This window comes from Berghia stephanieae, chromosome 4 (assembly GCF_034508935.2).
Source record: "Berghia stephanieae isolate SIO BIC M18660-M18661 chromosome 4, UCSD_Bste_1.3, whole genome shotgun sequence".
NCBI lineage: Eukaryota > Metazoa > Mollusca > Gastropoda > Nudibranchia > Aeolidiidae > Berghia > Berghia stephanieae.
In genome coordinates, this window is record NC_088363.1 from 80,843,836 (window position 1) to 80,869,470 (window position 25,635).

Sequence of the window (25,635 nt, forward strand, 5' to 3'; positions counted from 1 at the left end):
GTAAGTAGAGATTCTTTTAAAACGACTCAACGATGTGTCGCTCAGAGCCGGACTCGAAACCTTGAACTTCCAGTCCTAAGATGATTGCCATACGACAAGACTACATAGCTGCAGAAATATACTTTTGTGCTATGTCCTGCCGACTTAATAATGTGTTGACCCTCATGTTTTTAACCCACACTTCAGAAAAAAAAGCACGTAATAAAAAAAATTGTCTAGGAGTTTCGTCCTTCAAATATCAATCGATTTAATTGACCTTTTGGCCCAATTTTTAAATACATACGAGCTTTTTTTTTCTTTTTTTTTGTTTTTTTTTGTTTTGTTTTGTTTTCTTTTGAGTACAGCAGTTAACTGGTTAAAGAATAATCAAAACGCCGCTCACACAGGGTTAATAAACAAAACGTTTTCTTATTATCGCCCTTGCCATCAGAAACAAGATGGCTTCGCGCGCCGACCAATTACACGCGGGGAAACCGCAATGCGTCGTTGCATGGCAGTTGTTGCGTGGCTCAACAATAAAACACTGTTCTGTACGCATCGCTGCCGACGACGACTGCGACGGGTAGAGCGGGGGGAAAAAACAACAACAACAAAAAAAAAAAACGGGGAGGGGAGGTAAGTACTCGAAATGAAAGTGTGATAGTTCTATGGTGAGTTAGTTAATAGTTCTAGACTCTGAGAATGTCTTTGTGTTTGTAAATTGTGTTCACATAAAATTATTTAATCGGTTCACTCGTTATTCGATTATTTTTTTTTGTAACATGCAATCGGTCAGTGATAATTTTTCAGAATGGAGTAAAACAGATTCAGATGTGCGTTGAACTTGAACTGTGAGTTATGAGTCAAAAAAAGGGTTTTTTTACTCTTGATTTAAACAAGCGCATACGAAGAGCACAAGGAAGAAAGGGCAGAGGCACATTTTCATTTATTCGAAGATTCATTATTTATTCATTATCAATTTTTGATACAATTTAGAAGATATGATCGTTTTTTTTTTTTTTGGCTCTTATTTTATGTTTTACAAGATAAACTATGAAACATTTATATTTGATTTTAAAAAAATGAACTAAAATGTTAAATATATTAATGAATGTAAAATGCCTTTGATTTTGATAGGGAACTTTTCGCTTTAAAATACACACATGACACAAAAGATAGTGTGCGCTTGGCTAAGAAGCTCACAACATTGCCATCCGGAAATATAACGGACCAACACACAAAATTCTGTGTAATCATGAACTTTTATAGTCTGGATAATACAGTCAAGTGAGAATTACTCATAAACGTGGATGGCAAGAAATAATAACAAAGCCCCGAGTGACGTCAACTTTATTCTATCTATAGATAGCGTGCGCTTGGCTAAGAAGCGGTCACAACATTGGCATCCGGAAGTATAACGGACCAACACACAAAACTATGTGTAACCTTGAACGATAATAGTCTGGTTAATGCAGTTTAGTGAGCATTACTCATAAACATGGGTGGTAAAAACAGTAACAAAGGCCCGAGTGACGTCATATTCGTTCTATCTACAGAATTACAATAGAACACGTATGGGATGACCTCGAAGTATTTTAAGCGCCAGTTTGTCCAAACTTGATATTTTCTATTTTACAGCTTAATGTGGGCCGCAACCTGGATTCAAACCCAATGAATCGCGTTCACGGGGCGAGTGCTCAACAAATCGTGAACCATGCAGACAAGCAGTTAGGAAAACCAGAAGTTTAAAATTAAATTGAGCTTGTATATAGCGCAATATCCACTAAATGTGCTCAAAGCGCTTTACAATGCCCCCCTGGTCAATAACAACATTTAACAGACGGCTGTTAGGCGATATTACAATTTTTTCAAACAAAGACAAAGCTGTTAACAAAAGTTAGAGTATTGAACGATCAACCCCTTTGTTTACTCTCTCGAGTTCACCATAATTGAAAATCGAAACATTATTGTGTTCGATTTTCCATTCATATGAATCGAGAAATATTTAATTGAAAATAATAGTCATGTCGTATAGGCCTGAATAACGGATTATTTGCTTCCCTTATGCAGACTTGCCGAGTGATACGAAATATTCGTAGAATTACGAATTTTTGGCTCCAGCTAGAGAACTGAACAGAGACTTTTTTGATTCAATGAACTATGTTGAAAAGGAGAGATTGGTTGCTTAGAAACTTTGGAGAATATCATGATTATGCTGAGGGACAAATATCTAGACGATTTGTAATGCTATTTTGTGACATTTTCATTATTTATGGCTATGTGGTCTAGTGGTATGACACTCGCTTTCGGATCGGAAGGTCCTGGGTTCGAGCCTTGCGCTCGGCGCATAGTTGAGTCCTTGGAAAAGACTCTTTACTCACTTTCTCTCACCGAACTCAGGTGTAAAATGAGTACCTGGCCGTTAACAGCGTTGTCTTTGTCCGAAAAATTGTAATATCGCCTAACAGGCGTTATGTCCCGTCCTACATGTTAAATGTTGCTGTTGACCAGGGACCCCTTGTAAAGCGCTTTGAGCACATTTAGTGGATATTGCGCTATATATATAAAAAAAAAAAAAGCTCAAAATTATTTCCCTTGGAAAGTACGAATTTTTGACTTTTCAAGAAGGCAGCTTTTGCTATTGGCGTAGGCTATCGCCTGATCATTGCACACGTCCAATATATTTGGTCATGAAATTCAGTCATTGTTATGTCGTCATGATTAAGTGATGTCATGAAATCCATTCATTGTTTTGTCAGGATTAAGTGATGTCAATATGCTACCGATTAAGCAACCCCCCCTCCCCCCCTCCTCCATTTATTGATCGCACAACGCCCAGTACGATTGGTTTATAAGCATAGTTGATGTGAGAAGTATGGCTGAGTAGATATTGCATCGTATTACTAGCCCTAGAAGAACCAGGGTTTGAGCCTTATGGAGATATCTCGTCTATTTCTTTAATCCTAAACTGTCCATAGTTTTGGATGTTTTGCAATGGCTGACATCTACCTGGTACTAATAATGATGATAATGATGATGATGATGATAATAATAATAATAATAATAATAATAATAATAATAATAATAATAATAATAATAATAATAAATGTGTTATGTCATCTTCGTTCGATAGTTCGAAGTTGACGTCACTCAGGTCTTTGTTATTGTTTTTTGCCATCCACGTTTATGAGTAATACTCACTAAACTGTAGTAACCAGACTATAGATAGTATGCGCTTGGCTAAGAAGCTCACAACATTGCCATCCAGAAGTATAATGGACCAACACACAAAACTATGTGTAACCATGAACGTTTATAGTCTTGTTAATACAGTTAAGTGAGAATTACTCATAAACGCGGATGGCAAAAAAACAATGACAAAGACCAGAGTAACGTCATCTTCGTTCTAACTATAAAAGTTCATGTGTGTTGCTCCGTTATACTTCCGGATGGCACTGTTGTGAGCTTCTAACAAAGCGAATACTATCAATATGTAACCTTGAACGTGCATAGTCTGATTGATAAAATTTAGTGAAAACGACTCATAAAAAATGGCTGGCTAATAACAATAACAAATAGCTGAGTGACGTCAATTTCGTTCTTTCTAAGATCGGTCCCATTTCACGAGGCGGTGCACAAACGTTAAAATAACGTTACAATACCGACTATAGAAGGAACGAAATAGTCTTCAACAGTGGTAACGTCACTTCCTTCCTAATGACGTATGGTAACTTAGCAACACTGGCTCTAAACTATCGGAACAGTGGCGGACGCCGTATGAAATATTTCTCCGGCGGGAATAAAAGCGTTTCCAGAGGGAAAAAAACCACAAAAATTTGATCATGTTTTGACTTTTACACATTCTGATCAAAAGGCATATGAAAAGGGAATTAAAAATTCTAGCCAGCATGAAGAATAAAAAGTAATGATTTTCTTTGTTTAGAACCAAGATGGCCGCCGTTGCCGGGCTGCGTGACATCAGACTACTGAATCCAATTGACGTCACTCAGCTCCTTGTTATTGTTTTTAGCCAGCCTTTTTTATGAGTAGTCGTCATTAATTTAATTATATTACTCAGACTATAAATGTTTAAGGTAACTCATAGTTGGTACGTTATGTCCGGCTGGTGGATGTTATAATTATTTTACCTAAACGCACAACATCTATTAGTAAACGGAAGCTACATACCAAGTGAATAATGGACAGAATAAAATGAGTAAATCTATAGAGTGAGTGCAGCTGACGTCATTCGTCTTTTTGTGTTTGTTTTTAGACCACCAAGGAAGTGATTCGTTCCCACCCATTTCTCTCTATTTGACCCTACTAATAAAAAAACACATTCATAAAAGTTTGGCCTGAAAATTCGTCCTTGAAACATCGATGGATTAAAATGAACCTCATCTTGTCCAAAACTCTGAAACTTAGAACTTCAATGTAGTCTTCAGGGAATTCCCAGGTTTAAGATTTTTCGACAAGACGGGGGTCAAATTAATTGATCGGTATAATTTGAAGGACCTTTCTGGCCATTTTCAAAAATTTGTTGTTTTTTTTTTTACCAGCATACGGCAGTTTGAAGATCAAAGGTCATAAAACGTGTACGTATTTATCTCGAGCAAACATCACAATGAGGCTACCTTCGTGGTAACTTGACGAGATGGATAGGCATACAGAAATATTGACTAAAAGACAACATTGTTGGAATGCGACAAACATAGGCCTGAGTATCAGGGGTCACTTATAAGGGATCATCGTAGTTCAGTGGTACGGTCTTTGCTTCGTACCCGACAGCTACCGAGTTCGATCACCCGCCGCTGCGCTGTTTGGCATTGAGTATAAGTGATCTCGTCCTAGCTCAATTTGCGGCGCTGCACTGCGGCTGACGCCTGGGTTATTCTAGTCTTACCTATACCATAGAGACAATTTTCCCCTATGGGATGAATAAAGGGAATTTTTAATTTTTAATTTTTTAAAAGTTCGGCCATTCCAAGGACAAAAAAAAAATTGGGTTTAATACAATACTCTTCAACAGTCGTAACGTCACTTCCTTCCTAATGGCACATGGTAACTTAGTAACACTGGCTCTAAACTATCGGAACAATGGCGGATGCCGTATGGAATAAGTCTCCGGCGAGCATAAAAGCGTATCCGGAGGAAATTAAACACATAAATTTGATCATGTTTTGACTTTTACACATTCTGATCACAAGGCATATGAAAAGTTCTAGCCAGCATGAAGAATAAAAAGTAATGATTTTCTTTGTTTAGAACCAAGATGGCCGCCGTTGCTAGGCGGCGTGACATCAGACTACTGAATCCAATTAAAATTGAGCTTTTAATATTGATGCTGTGGGCTTGTCTAAGAAAATCACAACATTGCCATCCGGAAGTATAACGGACCAACACACAAAACTATGTTTAACCTTGAACGTTTATAGTCTGGTTAATACAGTTTAGTGAGAATTATTCATAAAATTGGATGGCAAAAAAACAATAGCAATTGCACGAATTAATATTGCAACTGTTGTTGCTTTCTATAGATAGAGCAAAGTTGACGTCACTCAGGCCATTGTTATTGTGTTGATACAAGGATTATAAGATACGTTTCATTTCATTAAATAACACCGAAAATATCTGAAATTGGCTTAAATGTCATATCATGCATTTACTTCTAGCGTGTTCAATCGGAACTCCGCATCAAAGATTATAGGGTTCAACAGTCTGACGTCACTTCCACCAAGCAACCCAACCGATTGGTTCTAAACAAAGAAAGTCGGTACTCTTTATCCTTCTTGCTGGCTTGACATTTTCCAAACATCATGCCATCAGAATAATATGTAAAAGTCAAAATATCACCAGATTTATAATGATTTTCTTCTGAGGATACACTCTTATGCTTGTCGGAGTTGTTCATAAGGGTCGTGATGGAGATATTGACGTAGTGTGCTACTCAATGTTCCCGATAGTTTAGTAGAACCAGTTGCTATACGTCGATACTAGGGAAGTGACGTCACGACTGTTAACCCTCTCCTTTCCACCTATTGGAAAATCGTCACATTTGTTACGATGCAAACATCACTTTTCTCATCCAGATTTCATTTCTTTTTGCTATAGCCATAGAAAACTTGACATTCTGTAATAGAGCTCATATTTCCAAACAATTTTTTGTATAGAATGTGCTTGTTGCTTTCTGTTTGAGTAAGAAATGTCTGTTTTTGTGTTGGGTGGGTGTGAATGAAGTTTTGGGGAAAATTCTGAAAATGACTGGTAAGGAGAGGGTTAAACCCTATTGCTCGGTGGAGGAGTTCAAATGGATTTTTTAATTATCTTACTAAATCTTATCTTTTTAAGATCTACTATCAGTTATTTACTTTCAGTTGATGGTACTTCAGCAAAATACTCAGCAATGCCCCCCTTTCACAAGACAAGCATGAAAGCAACGATACAAAAATGTAAATGACAATCAGCATACATTGGCGAAATTATCATAAAACATGTGAAGGAAATACAGTGTAATTAATACCAGCGACTTTCTGGCCAAAATGAACTAGTCGTTTTGGCATCGTAAAGTTAACTTCTTCTCTGGAGTATCCTAAACTGAATCTCAGACTCAACATCATGGTGCTCTTATTCAAACAATTTCGCTGTCTGACCAAAGTTTTAATGTACATCTCCTCTTAAATATCCTGGTTAGAGGTGGGGTTTTCTCTTTACGTTTGTTTTTCAAATGCCGTGTGTTTCTCCAACATGCTTTGACGGGATAGGAGGCTCAGCATTTTTACTGTTATGGATCATCGTTACTATGGCAACTCGTTTTCATGGCGTAGAGACGGAAGTCGCGTCATCCGTCTCGGCGATGACGTCATTGATATCGCAAGAAGAAAAACTGATAACGCATTTGGGTAAAGTGCTGGAGCTTGCTGAGATGAAGGGAGAGAATGCAACTTGGATTTCACGAATTAAAAGGTAAGGTGACAAAACGATGGACATGCAGACATACAAACAGACAGATAGACAGACAGACAGACGGACAGACAAATACATGGATAAACAATAGATAGGGTCAATAGTTTGGCCCTGAAAAAGCAAAATGCTGGAAACACGCTGCTTGTCTTAATCAAATGAGATAGTAAAATAATACTGGAAATAGACAGACAGACAGGCAGACAGACAAGACAGAGAGACAGACAGATATATATATATATATATATATATATATATATATATATATATATATATATATATATATATATATTTAGATATCAAGATAGCTAGATATATAAATAGACCCCCCTGTAAAGCGCTTTGAGCACATTTAGTGGATATTGCGCTATATAAAGCTCAATTAAAGCTCAATTTAGATACGAAGAAATGAAAGAATAAATTGATTCCACCCCTCCAAGTAAGATTAGTAGATATTTTGTAACCAAATGGTATGATATTAGTAATTCTATTCACCATTATTTGTATCTTTCTCCTTCTACTTGAGTGGCAATTTGGCCCAAAAAGTAAAACGTTGGATTTTCTTTCATGTGCACAAAAAGATTAGTCTATAATATTTCTAATTACCAATCAGCTGCCTTTTACGCCTAATTTCACACCAATAAAATGTGCGAAAATAAAATAAATAAAAAATAGAAGAAAATTCCCTTTATTCATCCCCAAGGGGAAATTTGTCTTTAGGGTCTATTCCAAGGGAAGACTGGAATAACCCAGGCGTCAGCCGCAGAGCAGCGCCTCAAAGTGAGCTAGGGCGAGGTGACTTGCTCAAGGCCACACAACGCAGCGGCGGGTGATTGAACTCGGTACCTTTCGGGTAGGAAGCAAAGACCGTACCACTGATTTTATTGCATCCATTTGGTTTTCAATTCTCTCACAGTTCTGGGCTCCGGGCAGTTTTAGCATTGGTCTTAACGTGTTAACTGCTGTAATGTGGAAAAACGCATTTTAAAAAATTTGGCCAGAAAACTCGTCCTTCAAACTTGTCAATCGATTTAATGACCACCATCTTGGCAAAACCTCTCAAGCCTGAGACTTAAGGAAGATCTTGCCAAGTCTCAGCTTTGAAAGTTTTTACAAAGGTGAAGGTCATTCAAATCGATTGATATTTGAAAAACGATTTTTTTTGGCCAAATTTATAAATAGGTGTTTTTCCAGAGTAGACCAACTGGTTCAATGACAAGTTATCGATATAATAACACGTTTGATTGCTTCTCGAGCTTTTTAAGTTTTGATTTTTGTCATCTGTAATTGCTGCAATACGATCTCCTCTCCATTTTATATAAAGAGAAGAATAGAATAATACACGATTCTTATACGCTCTTGCTTTTTGGAATGCGAGATGGGTACCCAGCCCTTTCCCGAGCACTCGGATGCGCATTGAGAACTACAAAGTTCAAATGCGATTCAGTAGTCTGATGTCAACGCCCGGCAACGGCGGCCATCTTGGTTCTAAACAAAGAAAATCATTACTTTTTATTCTTCATGCTAGCTAGAACTTTTCGTTCCCTTTTCGTATGCCTTGTGATCAGAATGTGTAAAAGTCAAAACATGATCAAATTTATGGTTTTGTTTTCCTCTGGAAACGCTTTTATGCTCGCCGGAGAAATATTTCATACGGGCGTCCGCCATTGTTCCGATAGTTTAGAGCCAGTGTTACTAAGTTACCATGCGTCATAAGGAAGGAAGTGACGTTACGACTACTGAATCCTATTCCAAAAAAAAAAAAAAAAAATGCAAGAGTGTAAGAAATATTTGATTTTATCCCTCAATCGCTTCCGATTTCGTCATCTTATAATAAAAGACATGCTCAGAAACGTTGTGTGAAAGGTGTACATATATGCAGGTCTGACATCCGAACTTACTTATGGGCCTAGCTTGACATTTTTGTTGTAATGGACAATGTTTTGTCTCATTTTTTTGAGATTTCTACCACAGCAATGAGGCCATAAGGAATTGGGTTATCAGAACTGCAGGAAGAAATAGGTCTAAAACTAAAGATAGAGACAGAAAGAAAGAAAGAAAGAAAGAAAGAAAGGAAGAAAGAGATAGATAAATAGATAGATAGATAGATAGATAGATAGAGAGAGAGAGAGAGAGAGAGAGACAGAGAGAGAGAGAGAGTGGAGAAATAGGTGTGAGAGAGAAAGAGAGATGAAAGAGTGATAGAAATAGGGAGAGATAAAAAGAGAAACAGAGAGAACAATAGAGAGAGGGTGAAATAAAGAGAAAGAGAGAGAGAGAGAGAGAAAGAGAGAGAGAGAGAGAGAGAGAGAGAGGGCGGGCGGGGGCGAGTGGAGAACTAGGTTGAGTGAGACAGAGAGATAAAAGAGCGATAGAAATAGGGAGAAAGAGAAATAGAGAGAACAATAGAGAAAGGGAGAAAGAAAGAGAGAGAGAGAGAGAGAGAGAGAGAGAGAGAGAGAGAAAAGAAAGAGAGAGAGAGATAGATAGATAGAGAGAGAGAGAGTATGGAGAAACAGGTGAGAGAGAGACGGAGAAATAATACTGATAGAAAAAGAGAAATAGAGAGAACCATAGAGAAAGAAAGAAAGAAAGAAAGAAAGAGAGAGAATGAGAGAGACAGAGAGAGAGGGAGAGAGAGTGAGATAGATAGATAGATAGATAGATAGATAGATAGATAGATAGATAGATAGATAGATAGATAGATAGATAGATAGATAGAAAGAGAAAGAGAGAGAGAGAGAGAGAGAGAGAGAGAGAGAGAGAGAGAGAGAGAGAGAGAGAGAGAGAGAGAGAGAGAGAGAAGCACCGAATGCCATTCGTAATGAAACTGTAAAAAAACGGACCCAGCTATTGATTGGGTGCAGACGATAAATTATTATATTTGTATCGAGTAATTATTCACTTGTACTGTTTACCGCTGTTGGTGTTTTCATTACTGTGAACTTTCTCGATATCCAATCGATAAAACACAAGATGCACGTTTCGCATGATAATTTTGATCGCTCTCGAACACTGCCGATTGGTGCTATGCGTTTAGGGAAAATACTCATACATCCGCCAGCCAAATTAAACATACCAACTCCCACACACACACATACAACTGTGTGTAACCTTTAACGTTTACGTAACGTCTCATTGATTTTATTGAGTGAGAACTAATAACTAATAGGCGGTCTCTAAATAACAACAAAATGCTCAGTGACGTCACCTTTGTATTCTATTGATGCTATGCGTTAAGATAAAATACTCACAACATCCGCTAGCCGGATATAACGTACCAAAACACAAACTTTGAACGTTTATGGCCAGATTGACATAATTTAGTTACAACTAATCGCCAAAATGGCTGTTTAAAAATAATAACAAGGAGCTGAGTCACATCAATTTGGTTCACCCAAAAGGTACCAAGTTCGACAACCTGCCTCATTGTCTGGCTTTGAGCGTTGACGTCGTTAACTTTTGCCTCACTGACCAAAAAATGACGTCAAAATGCCAGTATTTGGCCACAAAAGAAAACAAATCGTGAGTTGTATTCAATGGGACCACTTGTTTCCATGAGCACTACTAACTTCAACTAACTAGGCGGTGCAAAAAACAAATAATGACGTCAAATTGCCAGTTTTTTGGGTTTCAGTGTCAGGCTATAACTTAACGATGGCTACGCTTTGAGCAAATCACCCTGCCCAAGCTAAATTTGCGGCGTTGCATTACGGCTGACGCTGGGGTTATTCCAGTCTTTCCTTGATATAGAAAAAGACAAATTTCCCCTATGGGATGAATAAAGGGAATTTATTATTTATGCATTTTGTTATTCATGAATTGTGTGCTTTTACGAGTTTTGCTCACATATAAAATAAAATTGAGGCCCCCCCCCCCTAAAAATAGTGTTTGCTTGTCTGGCAGTCTTTTAGACACAAACAAACACACACACAACAAACAGACACACAGACAAACAAACACACATACACACATCTCTTCATATTTTTGCCATTATCGTTGAAACTCTTCTATTATTTAAAACGGAAACGGCGTGTTGACACTTTACAATCGACACAGTTCTCAACAATAACCCAATCAAGTGAGGGTAATGGAAAAGAATTAGTGATAACACGAACGCTGAACTAACTATGAATGGGCAATGATTCCCTGCCCCCCCCCCCCTTCACATCCCACCCCCCGCCCGCCCCCCGCGCCAAACTCACCTCACCCCTCCCCACACCTTTAAACCCACTCACACCCTTTCAACGTGTTAATTTTCGAAAACAATGAAGACTGATTACAACAATGACACAGCATGTAATTGGGAACCTTGAATACGACGACACTCACATTCCCGTTAAAGCGAAGTCTGTTAAATACTATCTTCAACCATGAATTAAAGTAAATGTGTGAACCGCTTTCTCAAACGATTATAGGTAATTAATGTGCAAAACGGAGTATAACAAGATATGAAGTGAATAGAAAAGTGCCAGAAGACAATAGAGAATGAAAATTTTTCGCGGCGGTGGTGGGGTTTGAACCTGCGACCTTATTGGTACGACAACTCCGCCTGGCAGGTGAGAGCGTGGCTCTACCGTGTGAGCTATCAACGAACACAAAAAATATTCGTTTCAAACTCAAAGTCATTACTAGATCCCTCTCTCACCCACTTCTTGAGACCGCCGATTCGTTCGTACACCACCATCGCGAATAATTTTGACCAGCAGTTAAGCTTAATAGCCAATATTCTCAACACAAACATATAACATAGAAACGATTGAGACATTGAGTATGCTCCGGTGTATGGGGTGAATTTTTAATTCAGAAAAGTGAGTGGAGCAGGCACTTATGTTGGTAACAACAAGATATGAAGTGAATAGAAAAGTGCCAGAAGACAATAGAGAATGAAAATTTTTTCGCGGCGGTGGTGGGGTTTGAACCTGCGACCTTATTGGTACGACAACTCCGCCTGGCAGGTGAGAGCGTGGCTCTACCGTGTGAGCTATCAACGAACACAAAAAAATATTCGTTTCAAACTCAAAGTCATTACTAGATCCCTCTCTCACCCACTTCTTGAGACCGCCGATTCGTTCGTACACCACCATCGCGAATAATTTTGACCAGCAGTTAAGCTTAATAGCCAATATTCTCAACACAAACATATAACATAGAAACGATTGAGACATTGAGTATGCTCCGGTGTATGGGTGAATTTTTAATTCAGAAAAGTGAGTGGAGCAGGCACTTATGTTGGTAACAACAAGATATGAAGTGAATAGAAAAGTGCCAGAAGACAATAGAGAATGAAAATTTAAAATGAAAAACGGAGTATAACAGCTTTGAAAATGAACAAACTACTTAACAACGGAGAGGGGGGGGGGGGTGGAGGGGGGGGGGTCCCCGATATCTCACTTGGTCGGTAAGGCACTCGCTTCACACGCAAAGGGACCGAGATCGATCCCGGGTGCAGTCGAGATTTTTTTTTCTGACCCCCCTGTCCACCCAGCAGTGAATGGGTAGCTGAGTCTGTTAGATTTGGCGGAAAGTACTTTGCGATAGACTAGCGTCTTTTCCAAAGGATGGCAGGCTATTGCTATTGTCCGTTTCACACTATAAAAAAAAATAAAGATTAAATTATGCCTTTTTCACCACGACATCATAAGATATCATCGCCTTGGCATTCCACGAAGGAATATAGATAACTCATCAATCAATATGTCTGATGTCAACAGGACTCACCCATGTTGTCCGAGTGAGCAAATTGGGGATTAATGATCTTGCTCAAGGAAAAAAACGAAAGTTCCCTAAGCGGGGCTCGAACCCGGGTCCTTCCGGGTCACAGTGCAATGCCTTATCCACTCGGCCACTTCGTCCCCCGTTTCACACTATAGTAACCGGGATAAACTCCGGCTCAAAAACCTTATATAGCCAATCACAAAGAAACATTGATCACCTCACCTCACCTCACCCCATTCTCCTGACCGAAGCAGTCGTAGGGGAGACATTAGAGATGACTACAAAAAATAAAAGCTTTTACATAGCGCAATATCCACTAAATGTACTCAAAGCGCTATACAAGGGTTCTCTAGTCTACATTGAGTTGGAGGTGTGGGTCCAGGAGAAGGAAGAACCTTGTCTGGACGCCGGTTTGGATCATTATTGGTCTGGCTACTCATCTTCAGCTGTTCCAGCAGGATTGGGTCTAGGTTGGTATCACCTTCAGGGTCATGGCAGCACACAAGCTCCTGTACGACGGCAACGTGATGATCCTTCTCGTAAGTACCACCTGGGGAGCCTCACCACAGGTACTGAGAACGTCTGCTTTGGCATTGTGCTATAGCGTGGGAGAATACTGTGCCCCTGTTTGGATGAGCCCACACGTAAACCGCATTGACATCCGATTAAGAGAATCAATGAGAATTATAACAGGATGTCTCAAGTCAAGTCCAACTCAGTGGCTCCCAACACTGAGCGGCATTGCACCACCAAGTCTTAGACGACAAGGCGCAAATCAAAGGATGCACGCAATAATTGATGAAGCCACAGATAACACTCCTATAAAAATAATCATAAAGGGGGCACCTTCAACAACAAGATTCAAATCGAGAAAACCTTTCCTCCTGACAAAAATGGCAGACTTAAGTGTGGAGGAAAACTGGAGAGAAATGTGGAACAGGGAAACACCAAGAGGAGGAAACATCGTAAAAGATCCAACTAAAAGAGTGCCTGCATTCCATAACGCCAGGAAATACTGGGTTTCCTCAAATCGCCTCTTAACTGGACATGGCAGAACTGCATCAAATATGTGCTGATAGAAACTTGGGAACAGTGACTGCCGAAAATATCAGGCAGCTCCTGAGACCAGCGATCACATCCTCCTTCACTGTCCAGTTACTAAACTTGAAGGTGGTTATGAAACCGACCTCAGGACTTTCGAAGCTGGGTTGACGAAATGAATTTGGAGGTGTAGCTATACGCTACTACTACTACTACTACTACTACTACTACTACTACTACTACTACTACTACTACTACTACTACTACTACTACTACTACTACTACGACTACTACTACTACTACTACTACTACTACTACTACTACTACTACTACTACTCTAGTCAACAGCAACACGTAACATGTCGGACAAGACATGAAGTCTGTACGGCGATATTACGAATATTATGACAGATTAAATACAATGCTGTTAACGGAAAGGTACTCATTTTACATCTGGGTATGGTGAGAGAATGCAAGTAAAGCGACTTTTCCCAAGGACTTAACTATGTGCCGCTCAAAGCGGGACTCAAACCCAAGGCCTTCCGAACCGAAGGCGGGTGTCATACCACCAGCCATCATAGCCGCACAATACCAATATTACCAACGAATTTTAAGAGGCTTTGTTGTTGAATCATAACCATGTTTTTACTATTATTATTGAAGCTATGCGTTTATGTAAAATTCACTCAACATATGCCAGTAGGATATGTCGTACCAACACAACAAACTATGTATAACATTGAGCGTTTATAGTCTGGTTGGTATAATCTAGTGAAAGCTGTCATTAAAAGAGCTGAGTGACGTCCATTTCGTTCCTTCTATAATGATATTCCAATAGGTTTTTATGTCCCTTTGTTGTTAAATCAATACCATCAATTTATAGCATTATTATAGCAAAGGGGGGGGGGGTAACTCAAATAAAACATTGATGAATGTATTGTGGTGTAAATGGATTGGATTTCATGTCGAAACCGCCACACTCGTGACGTCAAACATCATATTATGTGGTCCTTTATTCACAGTCCTAGTAGCGTATCCTTTACAGCCGGAGTTGAAGGCTCCTACTATAAGGATAATAAAAAGGCATCCGTGTCAATAGCTCGACAGGCGACAAGAGGTCACAGAGGAACCACCAATAGGATTCTAGAGACTGATGTCACGTCCGCCCAGAACCAACAGCTTGGTTCTGAACAAAGAAAATCGATACTCCTTATTTCTTCATTCTGGCTAGAACTTTTTCACTATGTCATGTGATCAGAATGTATAAAAGTCAAAATATGATCAGATTTAGAATGATTTTCTACTCTGGATACACTTTTATGCTCGTCGGAGAATTAGAAGTATTTCATAAGGGCGTCTGTCATTGTTCCGATAGTTTAGAACCATTTGCTATGCGTCATTACGAGGGAAGTGACGCCACGACTTTTGAAACCTATTTAGGTTATCAGTTGTCAGACCTGCAAATATGTACACGTTGCTTTGAGTGGTAAACAACGGCCGTACAACTAACCAAACTAACTGGAGGATGTTGTGGTCTTGTGGTATGACACTCGCTATGTATAGGATAGGAAGGTACTGGGTTCGAGCCTCGCTCGGCGCATAGTTGAGTAATCGGAAAAGGCTCTTTACTCACATTCCCTCACCGTACACATGTGTAAAATGAGTACCTGGCCGTTAACAGCTTTGTCTCTGTCGGAAAAATTCATAATATCGTCTAACAGGCGCCATGTCTCGTTCTACATGTTACACGTTGCTGTTTGTCAAGTACCCTTTGTAAAGCGCTTTGAGAAGGTTTAGTGGATATTGCGCGCTATATAAAAGCTCAAGTTTAAAAAAAAAAAAAAAAAAACTCACAGCATCAATACCGTTTTGACAGCATGATTCACATATTGTTGGCTATAACTTTCCACATCTAACTGACCCCAGCACATAATACCGTTCTTAGACGACGAGACACGCATTTGCACACACACTTCCGGTTTGAGTGGTAAACAACGGCTGTAGGCATAAACAATCCATGACTATTGTTCACACTGAACAATTGAGCTTTTTTTTTTTCAATATCGCGCAATATCCGCTAAATGTGCTCAAGGCGCTTTACAAGGGGTCCCTGGCCAACAGCAACATTTAACATTTAGGACGGGACATGACACCTGCTGTTAGGCGATGTTATAATTTTTTTCGGACAGAGCCAACGCTGTTAACGGCGAGGTAGTAATCATTTTAAACATGAGTAAGGTGAGAGAATGTGAGTAAAGAGCCTTCTCCAAGGACTCAACTATGCGCCGAGCGAGGCTCGAACCCATGACCTTCCGATCCGAAAGCGAGTGTCATACCACGAGACCACACCATAGCACAATGACTGTATATGTTTTAAATTCATTAATCGCCAAGTCATTGTCACCGGGTAATTTTCCCCGACAACCACATCAAAAACAATACAAACACACTTCTGGTTCCGCATGTCTTTGAGTGGTAAAGAATGGCTCTACACATAAACAATCCATGACTATTTGACAACACTAAACAATGACTGTATGTGTTTTATAATTCATTAATCGCCAAGGCATTTCCCACCATTGTCACGGGGTAATTTTCCCCGACAACGACATCAAAAACATGACAAACACACTTCCGGTTCAATATGTCCCTGAGTGGTAAACAACGATCGTCCAAATGAACAATCCATGACTATTGTCCACACTGAACAACGAAGACTGTGTGGGTTTTATAATTCATTAATCACCACGTCATTCATTTCTTGCCATTGTCACGGGGTAATTTTTCCCCGACAGCGACAATCAAATGCATACAAACAATAAACAAAACCATAATTAAAACAAAAAAGAAAAAAAAAACAACCCAAAAAAACCCCACCCCAAACAAAAAAAAAACCAACAAAAAAAAAACAAAACAAAAAAAAAACCCAACAAAACAAAAAAACAAAAACAAAATACAAAACAAAACAGCAATACAATGCAAACAAAATAATCAGACTAACCCCCCCCCCCCCCCCCCCGAAAAAAAAGAATGAAAATACAAATTCCGCAAATGTGTACCATACGCTTTACATGATGTTCCAATCCGACAGCAACACTTAGTAAAACGAGAATGAATAAAGTACTGTCAACAAAATTGCTTATTTTAAGAGTTAAATTACATAATGTAGCTTTTATCTTTGTTAATAACTCAATAGATCTGATAAGCTGTCATTAATGATACTTTTGAAAAAGTTACCCAGGGTGTCCTAAGTTACCCAGGGTGTCCTAAGTTACCCAGGGTGTCCTAAGTTACCCAGGGTGGCCTACGTTACCCAGGGTGTCCTAAGTTACCCAGGGTGGCCTAAGTTACCCAGGGTGTCCTAAGTTACCCAGGGTGGCCTACGTTACCCAGGGTGTCCTAAGTTACCCAGGTTGTCCTAAGTTACCCAGTGTGTCCTAATTTACCCAGGGTGGCCTAAGTTACCCAGGGTGGCCAAAGTTACCCAGGGTGGCCTAAGTTACCCAAGCTGACGGTATTTTAAATTAAGACATAAAGGAGCAGTAGACACGGTCTAAATAAATAAAGATCAGAGCAAGTGTGTATGAAAGGTGCCAGACAAAACAAGAAAGAAAAATAGAAGGAAAAAAAAACATCCCAAAAACTCAATTGACCTCGACTGGGGATCGAACCTCAGACCTTCTGATTACCGCGGTAAAGAAAAATACAAGAAAAAAAAAACACTCCAAAAAATTAGTCGACCCAGTCGAGGTCGACTGCTGTAATTAGAAGGTCTGAGGTTCGATCCCCAGTCGAGGTCGACTGATTTTTTGGGATGGTTTTTTTTTTTTGTATTTTTCTTTCCTGATTTGTCTGGCACTTTTCATACACACTTATTGTTCAGATCTTTATCTGACTGTATTTTGTGGCTTTGCGGTCTTGTGTTATGACACTCGCTTTCGGATCGGAAGGTCATGGGTTCGAGCCTCGCTCGGCAAATAGTCACATACTTACATTCTCTCACCGTACTCAGGATAAAATGAGTACCTGGCCGTTAACAGCTTTGTCTCTGTTCGAAAAAAAATTGTGATATCGCCTAACAGGCGTCATGTCTCGTTCTGCATGTTAAGCGTTGCTGTTGGCCAGGGACCTCTTGTAAAGCGCTTTGAGCACGTTTAGTAGCTATTGCGCTATATTAAAAGCTCATTCAGCCCATTGATATTGTTTTTTGCCATCCATGTTTTTGAGTAATTCTCACTAAACTGTATTAACCAGACTATAACAGTTCATGGTTATACATAGTTTTGTGTGTTGGCCCGTATGGCAATGTTGTGAGCTTCTTAGCCAAACGCATACTATCTATGTATTGATCTCTTCTAATTATCTCCCCTGACAGCTATCTGGATTGTATCGAGGTCAAGCACCGGTCAATCGCTAATGCTGCGGGGACTTTGTCTCACCCTGTCATCGGATTTCGTTTGGTAAGACGATTGGCTAAGGAGTGGAATGACGTCACGGGGATTGTGGATTCCTCCCGCCGTCAGGTGGAGAATGTGAACGCCCTATACGGTAAGAGTGGCAATAATAATATGACTTTGTAGTGTACAGTGATATAGGTGTGTGTGTGGGGGGGGGGGGGGGGGGGGAACAGATGAAGGAAATGAAGGCGAGGAGGAAGAAAAAGAAGAAGATGATGATGTTGTTGTTGTTGATGATGATGATGATGATGATGATGATGATGATGATGATGATGATGATGATGATGATGATGATAATCATGATGATGATGATGATGATGATGAAGACAATTATAATCATTTCAGCGTTGAACCTATTAATAGGATTATAGAATCAATTAAAAATGGACGCGGTCCCATAACAATTTGGGTTATCTGACATGAAAATTAGTCCACGTAGAACATTAGGCAATGAAGAATATCTTATCGTGTTTTACAACTTTATTGAGTATTTAACATCTCCACATACACGATGTAAAAGAAAAGATGGACATCATTATCTGAGAAACGAAGAAAAATAAGCTACTAATGAACTTAATACAAAAACATAAACACAAATGAAGAGTACAATGGAAAAACCAAAGTTGTCCATTTTTGAAATTTTTCTGACTGCCCTCTTTGAGTGATATCAGGGCGTTAACTATAAACTTTCCCTTTATAGATAGAAACTACAACCATAACTCTTTAATGGTATTTTTTTCTGTTCGATGTTATTTCTGTAGAGGGGGAATTTAGACGCCTAACATCACTCAAGGGGGCAGTCACGAAAATTTAAAAAAACTGGACATCTGTGGTTTTTCCCCCTGTACTCTTCAAATGTATAATTACACCACATATAACCTTACAGACCTTACCTTGCCTTACCGGAGTTCCGTCTCCCTACAGGGGTTGAATGTCATGTGTGTTGACGCCATTCTTCACGCTCAAGGGCCATTACCGAGCAGTCGATTACCTTTTTGCCAGTTGTTGCCTCCACATTTCCGATTCAGGACTTCCTTGGTTTGCCTCGTGCCTTTCTGTCAGCTACTTTTCCTTCTAGTGCATTGGATTTTTGGATGGTGTTGTGTCTCCGAATGTGTCCATAATAAGTCAGTTTTCTCATTTTAACGTCTGCCAACAGTTTTCTGGACCTTTGGTCTGCATCAACAAGAACCAGCATGTTTGATTTCTTTCTGGTCCATGGTACTCTCAGAATTCTGCGGTACACCCACATCTCAAAGGCGTCAATTTTTCTTTCTATCTCCTTCGTTATGGTTAATGTTTCACATGCATATAGGAATGTGGACCAAACATAACATTAAGCCATACGTACTTTAGTTTTTGTTGATATTTTTAAACTAGTGAGGATTTTTCTCATTTTCATTAAGTTTGTTTTGTTAATGCTGATCCTTATTTTGACCTCTGAAATAGATCTGCCGTCTTCTGTGATGTCCTGTCCTAGATATGTATAAGTCTGTACTGTGCGGCTCTGTGGTCTAGTGGTATGACACTCGCTTTCGGGTCGGAAGGTCCTGGGTTTGAGCCTCGCGCTCGGCGCATAGTTGAGTCCTTGGTGGTAAAGGCTCTTTACTCACATTCTCTCACCGTGTAAAATGAGTACCTGGCCGTTTACAGCGTTGTCTTTGTCCGAAAAATTGTAATATCGCCTAACAGGCGTCATGTCCCGTCCTACATGTTAAATGTCGCTGTTGACCAGGGACCCCTTGTAAAGCCCTTTGAGCACATTTAGTGGATATTGCTCTATATAAAGCTCAATTATATTTTAAAATGTACTTGTTCTATTGCTTTCCCATCTACTGTTATGACGGCTCTGATTTTTTTCCTCTGCTCGTGTGAATACCATTATTTTCGTTTTCTGTATATTAATTTTCAATCCATAATTATTACTTATTTTGTTGGTCTCATCTACTAGTTTCTGCAGGTCTTCTTTGTTTGTTGCCAGTAAGTAGTACTGTATCATCTGCATATCTCAAGTTATTGATGTTTCTTCCATTCACAACTACGCCGTGCATCATCTCTATTTCTATGAATATAAATTCAGTATATAAATTGAAAAGGCACGGTGAGAGGTCACAACCTTACAGAGAAAGGGTATAAATAACCTATATTATTTCTATTTGTTATCTATTCTGCCGTTTTATTGAAGAACGCAGTATGTGCTATTTGGTTAATATTGCATATACTGTGTTTTTAAAAACAACGGCAGTATTTGTAATAGTTGTCTCTGTCGAAAATAAATTGCAATATCGCCATTACAGGCCTTATGTCCCGTCCTTATATGTTAAGTGTTGTTGCCAGTGACCCCTTTGAAACGCCTTGAGCATGTTTGGTGGATATTGCACTATATAAATGCTCTAGCTTAGATCTAGACTTTTACTAATGCATTTAATACCTAAACATAAACACGAATGTATAAATACACCACATATAAACCGACAAACAAATTGTATAAATAACGTATATTTCTATTGTCTGTCTATTTGGAATAGTCGTCTCTGTCCAAAAAAAATTGTAATATCGCCTAACAGGCGTAATGTCCCGTCCTACATGTTAAATGTTGCTGTTGGCCAGGGACCCCCGTGTAAAGCGCCTTGAGCACGTTTAGTGGATATTGCGCTATCTATATAAAATCTCAATTTTAAATATTATTTTTCTTTGGATTATTTATATTATCCCTGTCCCCAGATAACTTGAGAGCAATGCGTGACGTCATCTCAAAATGGACGAGATGGCCGAGAACCCAGGACGTGAAGGACAGCGCCATGGGGTTGATACGAATTGGGTCAACCTACGACCTCTATCCCAGATCCACCGATGACTTTACCAGTAACTCAGCTACACCTCGGACACAGCACAGAAACGATGATTCAAATGATAATAATATAGGCATTAGTCTAAAAATGGATATCGGAGGAAGAACGATACTGCGAAGATTCGATTACAACACCTCGATTACTGATTTATTTTCTAGTACCAGCAATACTCATATTACTGACATCGAGCCATGTGATAAAAACTGCAGTAATATAGGTGGCAATAGTGTTAAATATAATGATGAAAATAATGATAATAAAAGTGATAATATAAGCAATAATATTAAAGGCAATAATAAAACCAATAGCAATTCTAGGATGGAAGATAAAGATGATATTCGTGATAAATCAAATAAAATAGAATTGAAAACCCACATAGACTCTAAGCAATCCTGTAATTATAATTATCATGTTTTAGATTTTAAAGACTTTTCCTATGTAATAAACGTTGCCATCAATCAAAAGTTGAAAACGGAAGCTGAACATTGGTACAGTCTTCTCGAGTCGGAGCGTTACCATGGAGACAAGACAAATAGTAATGGAGGCGAGCGGAAACGAATGGACAAGTTGAAGAAGAAAATTGAAGCAATTCATACAAAAGGTAGGCTGTTGTTTTCTGGTTGTTTAGGGCATGGACGGGAATTGCGATACTGCTCTGAACAAAGAAACAAAAATACAACAACAAAACACACACACACACAAAAACAGAAACAAAAAAACAAACAAACCCCCCCCCCCCCAAAAAAAAAAAATAAAAAAAAAAAAAAACAAGACAAAGACGTCTTTTAACTAGTTAACTCTGGGAAGAAAGATAACTGGACTTAAAAATATGGCCAGAAAAATCGTCCTTCAAATATCGATCCAATTAAATGAACTTCAACTTGGCAAAATCTCTCAAACCTGGGACTTCAAGGAAGACTTCGCAAATCCCAGAATTTGAGAGTTTTCGCTAATATGAGGGTAATCAAATCGACCGATATTGGAAGGACGAGTTTTCTGTCCATAATTTTAAATACGTTGTTTTCTAGAGTAAGGCAGACTACCTGTAGGTCGCATGTGACCCGTAGTCTCGCCACGGTATTATGTCGACATTGAACTGAAGAGCGGTTTCCCAAAACTCCCTAATTCTGTTTTTACCGTTTTGAGACATCGAGTATTATTTCCCCTAAAATTTCTCATTCGGTCTATTATTTTATCATATTTAAACTATAAATTCACACAAATCTTAGGAAATTCTTGTGTCACTTGATGTTTAAAATTAAGCTTATATTTCAATTTATCTCGTGGATTGAAAATCTCAAAAAGAAAAATCGACTTTACGAAAACTCATCTGTCAAATATCGATTGATTAAAATGACCCTCATCTTTGTGAACAAATTAAACTCTCAAACCTGGGACTTCCCGAAATGAAATTTTTTCAGAGTGCAGCAAAACATTTAAAACGACAGTTTACATGGTCCATTTTGTCACTTGTTATTTGTGGTTAATTTTATCTCGTGCGGCTATGTGGTCTTGTGGTTCGCTTTCGGATCGGAAGGTCCTGGGTTCGCATAGTTGATTCTTTGGAAAAGGCTCTTTACTCACATTCTCTCACCGTACTCAGGTGTAAAATGAGTATATGGCCGTTAACAGCGTTAGCTCTGTCGGAAAATATTGTATTATCGCCTAACAGGCGTCATGTCTTGTTCTACATGCTACGTGTTGTTATTGTAAAGCGCTTCTTCTTCTTCTTCTTCTTCTTCTTCTTCTTCTTATTCTTCTTTCTTCTTCTTCTTCTTCTTCTTCTTCTTCTTCTTCTTCTTATTATATTATTATTATTATTATTATTATTATTATTATTATTATTATTATTATTATTATTATTATTATTATTATTATTCTCGCATGCCTTTATATCCGGATTTCCATTCGAACATGAAGGTACTCGTCTTTTTTAGTTCTTCAAGCGGGTCGAAATTTTTTTTTTTTTATGTAGAGAAGTTGCAGGGGGCCATATCTCTTCTCTGTATCCTCCTCCTCCTCCTCACCATAGTCCGTTCGCTTGGTGGCCCGTTCCGTGCGTTTTGTGCACTTTTTGTAACCAGCAAACAAATTACACAATTTGGTGTAGAAAATTATGACGATTCGAAAAATAGGTGGCTCCAAACACAATTTTTATTGAAAAGTCCTTAAAATTTGTCGTAAAGGTAGTGAAAACGCGCACTTTGTGACGTTTTGGCGCTCGATGACAAAAGTATAAAAAACAAACATTCTCACCCATTAAGAACATCTTGATTAGTTTTTGATTGTGGAGATCTGTTTGTTTTAACGTTTTCCATTATTATTTACCAAATATCTAGCTTTTAAAATACATTTTTTGACTTCTGGCCGCAGAAAAAACCCCAATAAAAACTGTCCTTTTTCGGCCCATGCAGCAAAAATACGAGTCATTAGGAAGACCTATCCTTTACTAAGTATGTACAAAGATGTCTGAGCGTCTGTTAAAGAAACATGAGCAGACCGGTGACTGTGTCAATTTCATGAGTGTGTAAATATACTTTTCAAGTTAATTTTACCCATTATTCCTCTACTTTCAGGTCAAAGTTCAGATGAAATCATGAAAAACTATGTAAAACTTTGTCGTGAGGCATCAGAGGTAAATATTTTTGTCTTTGTTTAACTACTGATTTTCGACTGAAAAGAGTCGAACAAAGTTGAAGACTCTCTCTCTCTCTCTCTCTCTCTCTCTCTCTCTCTCTCTTATATATATATATATATATATATATATATATATATATATATATATATATATATATATATATATAATATATATATATATATTTTGGTTCTTATCAATTGAAAATACGGTAATTATTTTCCTCTCTGAAATGTTTAAACTCAACCCAAGTGTGACCATTTTGACTATAGAAGGAACAAAAATTGATGTCACACGACTCTTTGTTTTTATTATTATTGTTACTATTAAGTTTTTAGTGATTAGTTCTCACTAACTTTATACCAATCAGACTACAAACATTCAAGGTTACATATCGTTTTGTGTGTTGGTATGTTATATTCGGCTGGCGGATATTGTGAGTATTTTACGTCAACGTACACCATCAATGAATTCTATTTTTAATAACTTAATCATATCGACATGGTGCCATTTAAGTTGGTTTGTCACAAATAAAGTTTTTAAATACTTGAACTTTTATAAAGCGCAATATCCACTAGATGTGTTCAAAGCGCTTTACAAATGATGCCTGTTAGGCGATATTACAATTTTTTTTCCGACAGGACAAAGCTGTTAACGGCCATATACTCATTTAAAACCTGAGTACAATGAGAGAATGTGAGTAAAGAGCCTTTTTCAAGGACTGAACCATGCGCCTGTCGGAGCGTGACTCGAACCCATGACCTTCCGATCCGAAGGCGAGTGTCATACCACAAGACCACATAGCCGCACATCATGTAGTGCAGATTATTCAATCTGACTCTGGTTTGGCTATGTGGTCTAATGGTAAGACACTCGGTTTCGGACCGGAAGGTCCTGGGTTCGAGCCTCGCGCTCAGCGCATAGGTGAGTCCTTGGAAAAGGCTTTTTACTCACACTCTCTCACCGTACTCAGGTGTAAAACGAGTACCTGGCCGTTAACAGCGTTTTCTTTGTCCGAAAAATTGTAATATCGCCTAACAGGCGTCTGTCCCGTCTTACATGGGACCAGGGACCCCCTGTAAAGCTCTTTGAATACATTTAATGGATATTGCGCTATTTAAAGCTCAATTCAAAAAAAAAAAAACAACTCAATTTTGACTTTCTAAAATCTAAAACAGATAGCTCTGTGTTGTCATTGGCATTGTGCAAATTGTCAAAATTTTGATTTCATTATCCAAAAGGTGTCTTCATATTCGTCTCTACCAGCGTCTCCAACGCTGGTGTGCTCCTGGCGACACACCAACCCATATCTCAGGTACAAGGTGGAACTTCTACACATCTCCCCTGACATACATCAATTCCATGACGTCATATCCCCTCATGAGATCGAACACATCAAAGACATGGCCAAGGAGAAGGTGGGACGAGTTAAACAGCTTTTTGAGTTTTTTTAGCAATACACAAAATGGAATATGCAGCGGCGTGGCATGCTTACAGTATAAAGTGGTGCCAGACGAAAATGACTTACACATGCTACATATGTAAATATAAAAGAAAGAAAAAAAAACTTACATACTTGTAAAGTACATTTGCATGGTGATGTTTCTATTCCTGTAAATCTTTTCAATAGTTTGTTTATATAAATCACGAACGAATATATTGATTGGAGTTTGGACACTGAGGGAAATGGCTAAAGGGACACATGCAGACATTGAATGTCAATCTAACAAAGGGGAATTTCAAAACTTACAAAGCGTAAGAATGTAAACAGCCCATGGCCTATTAAAAGAGTACTGTAGTTACGTCATGAAACAGCCCCATTCCACTTCGGAAATCAAACATGACACCATACAAGATCTCTCTCTCTCTCTCTCTCTCTCTCTCTCTCTCTATCTATCTATCTCTATCTATCTATCTATCTATCTATCTACCTATCTGTGTGTGTGTGTGTGTATGTGAGATGAACGCGCACGCACACACACACACACACACA

At 38.7% G+C, this 25,635-nt stretch overlaps 1 protein-coding gene across 3 annotated transcripts in view; it reads left to right on the forward strand.

Moving 5' to 3' along the window:
* Nucleotides 1–349: 349 nt before the first annotated feature.
* LOC144972106 (prolyl 4-hydroxylase subunit alpha-3-like) overlaps nt 350–25,635 on the forward strand; it is a 39,614-nt gene continuing 14,328 nt past the window's right edge. The window contains exons 1-6 of one of the 3 annotated variants that reach the window (XM_078913195.1): nt 350–615; nt 6,354–6,942; nt 18,074–18,246; nt 20,880–21,608; nt 23,584–23,642; nt 24,884–25,060. In XM_078913195.1, the coding sequence (XP_078769321.1) occupies nt 6,704–6,942; nt 18,074–18,246; nt 20,880–21,608; nt 23,584–23,642; nt 24,884–25,060 (1,377 nt within the window). In that variant the 5' untranslated portion in view covers nt 350–615; nt 6,354–6,703. The other 2 variants (XM_078913194.1, XM_078913196.1) reach the window with 2 other exon arrangements.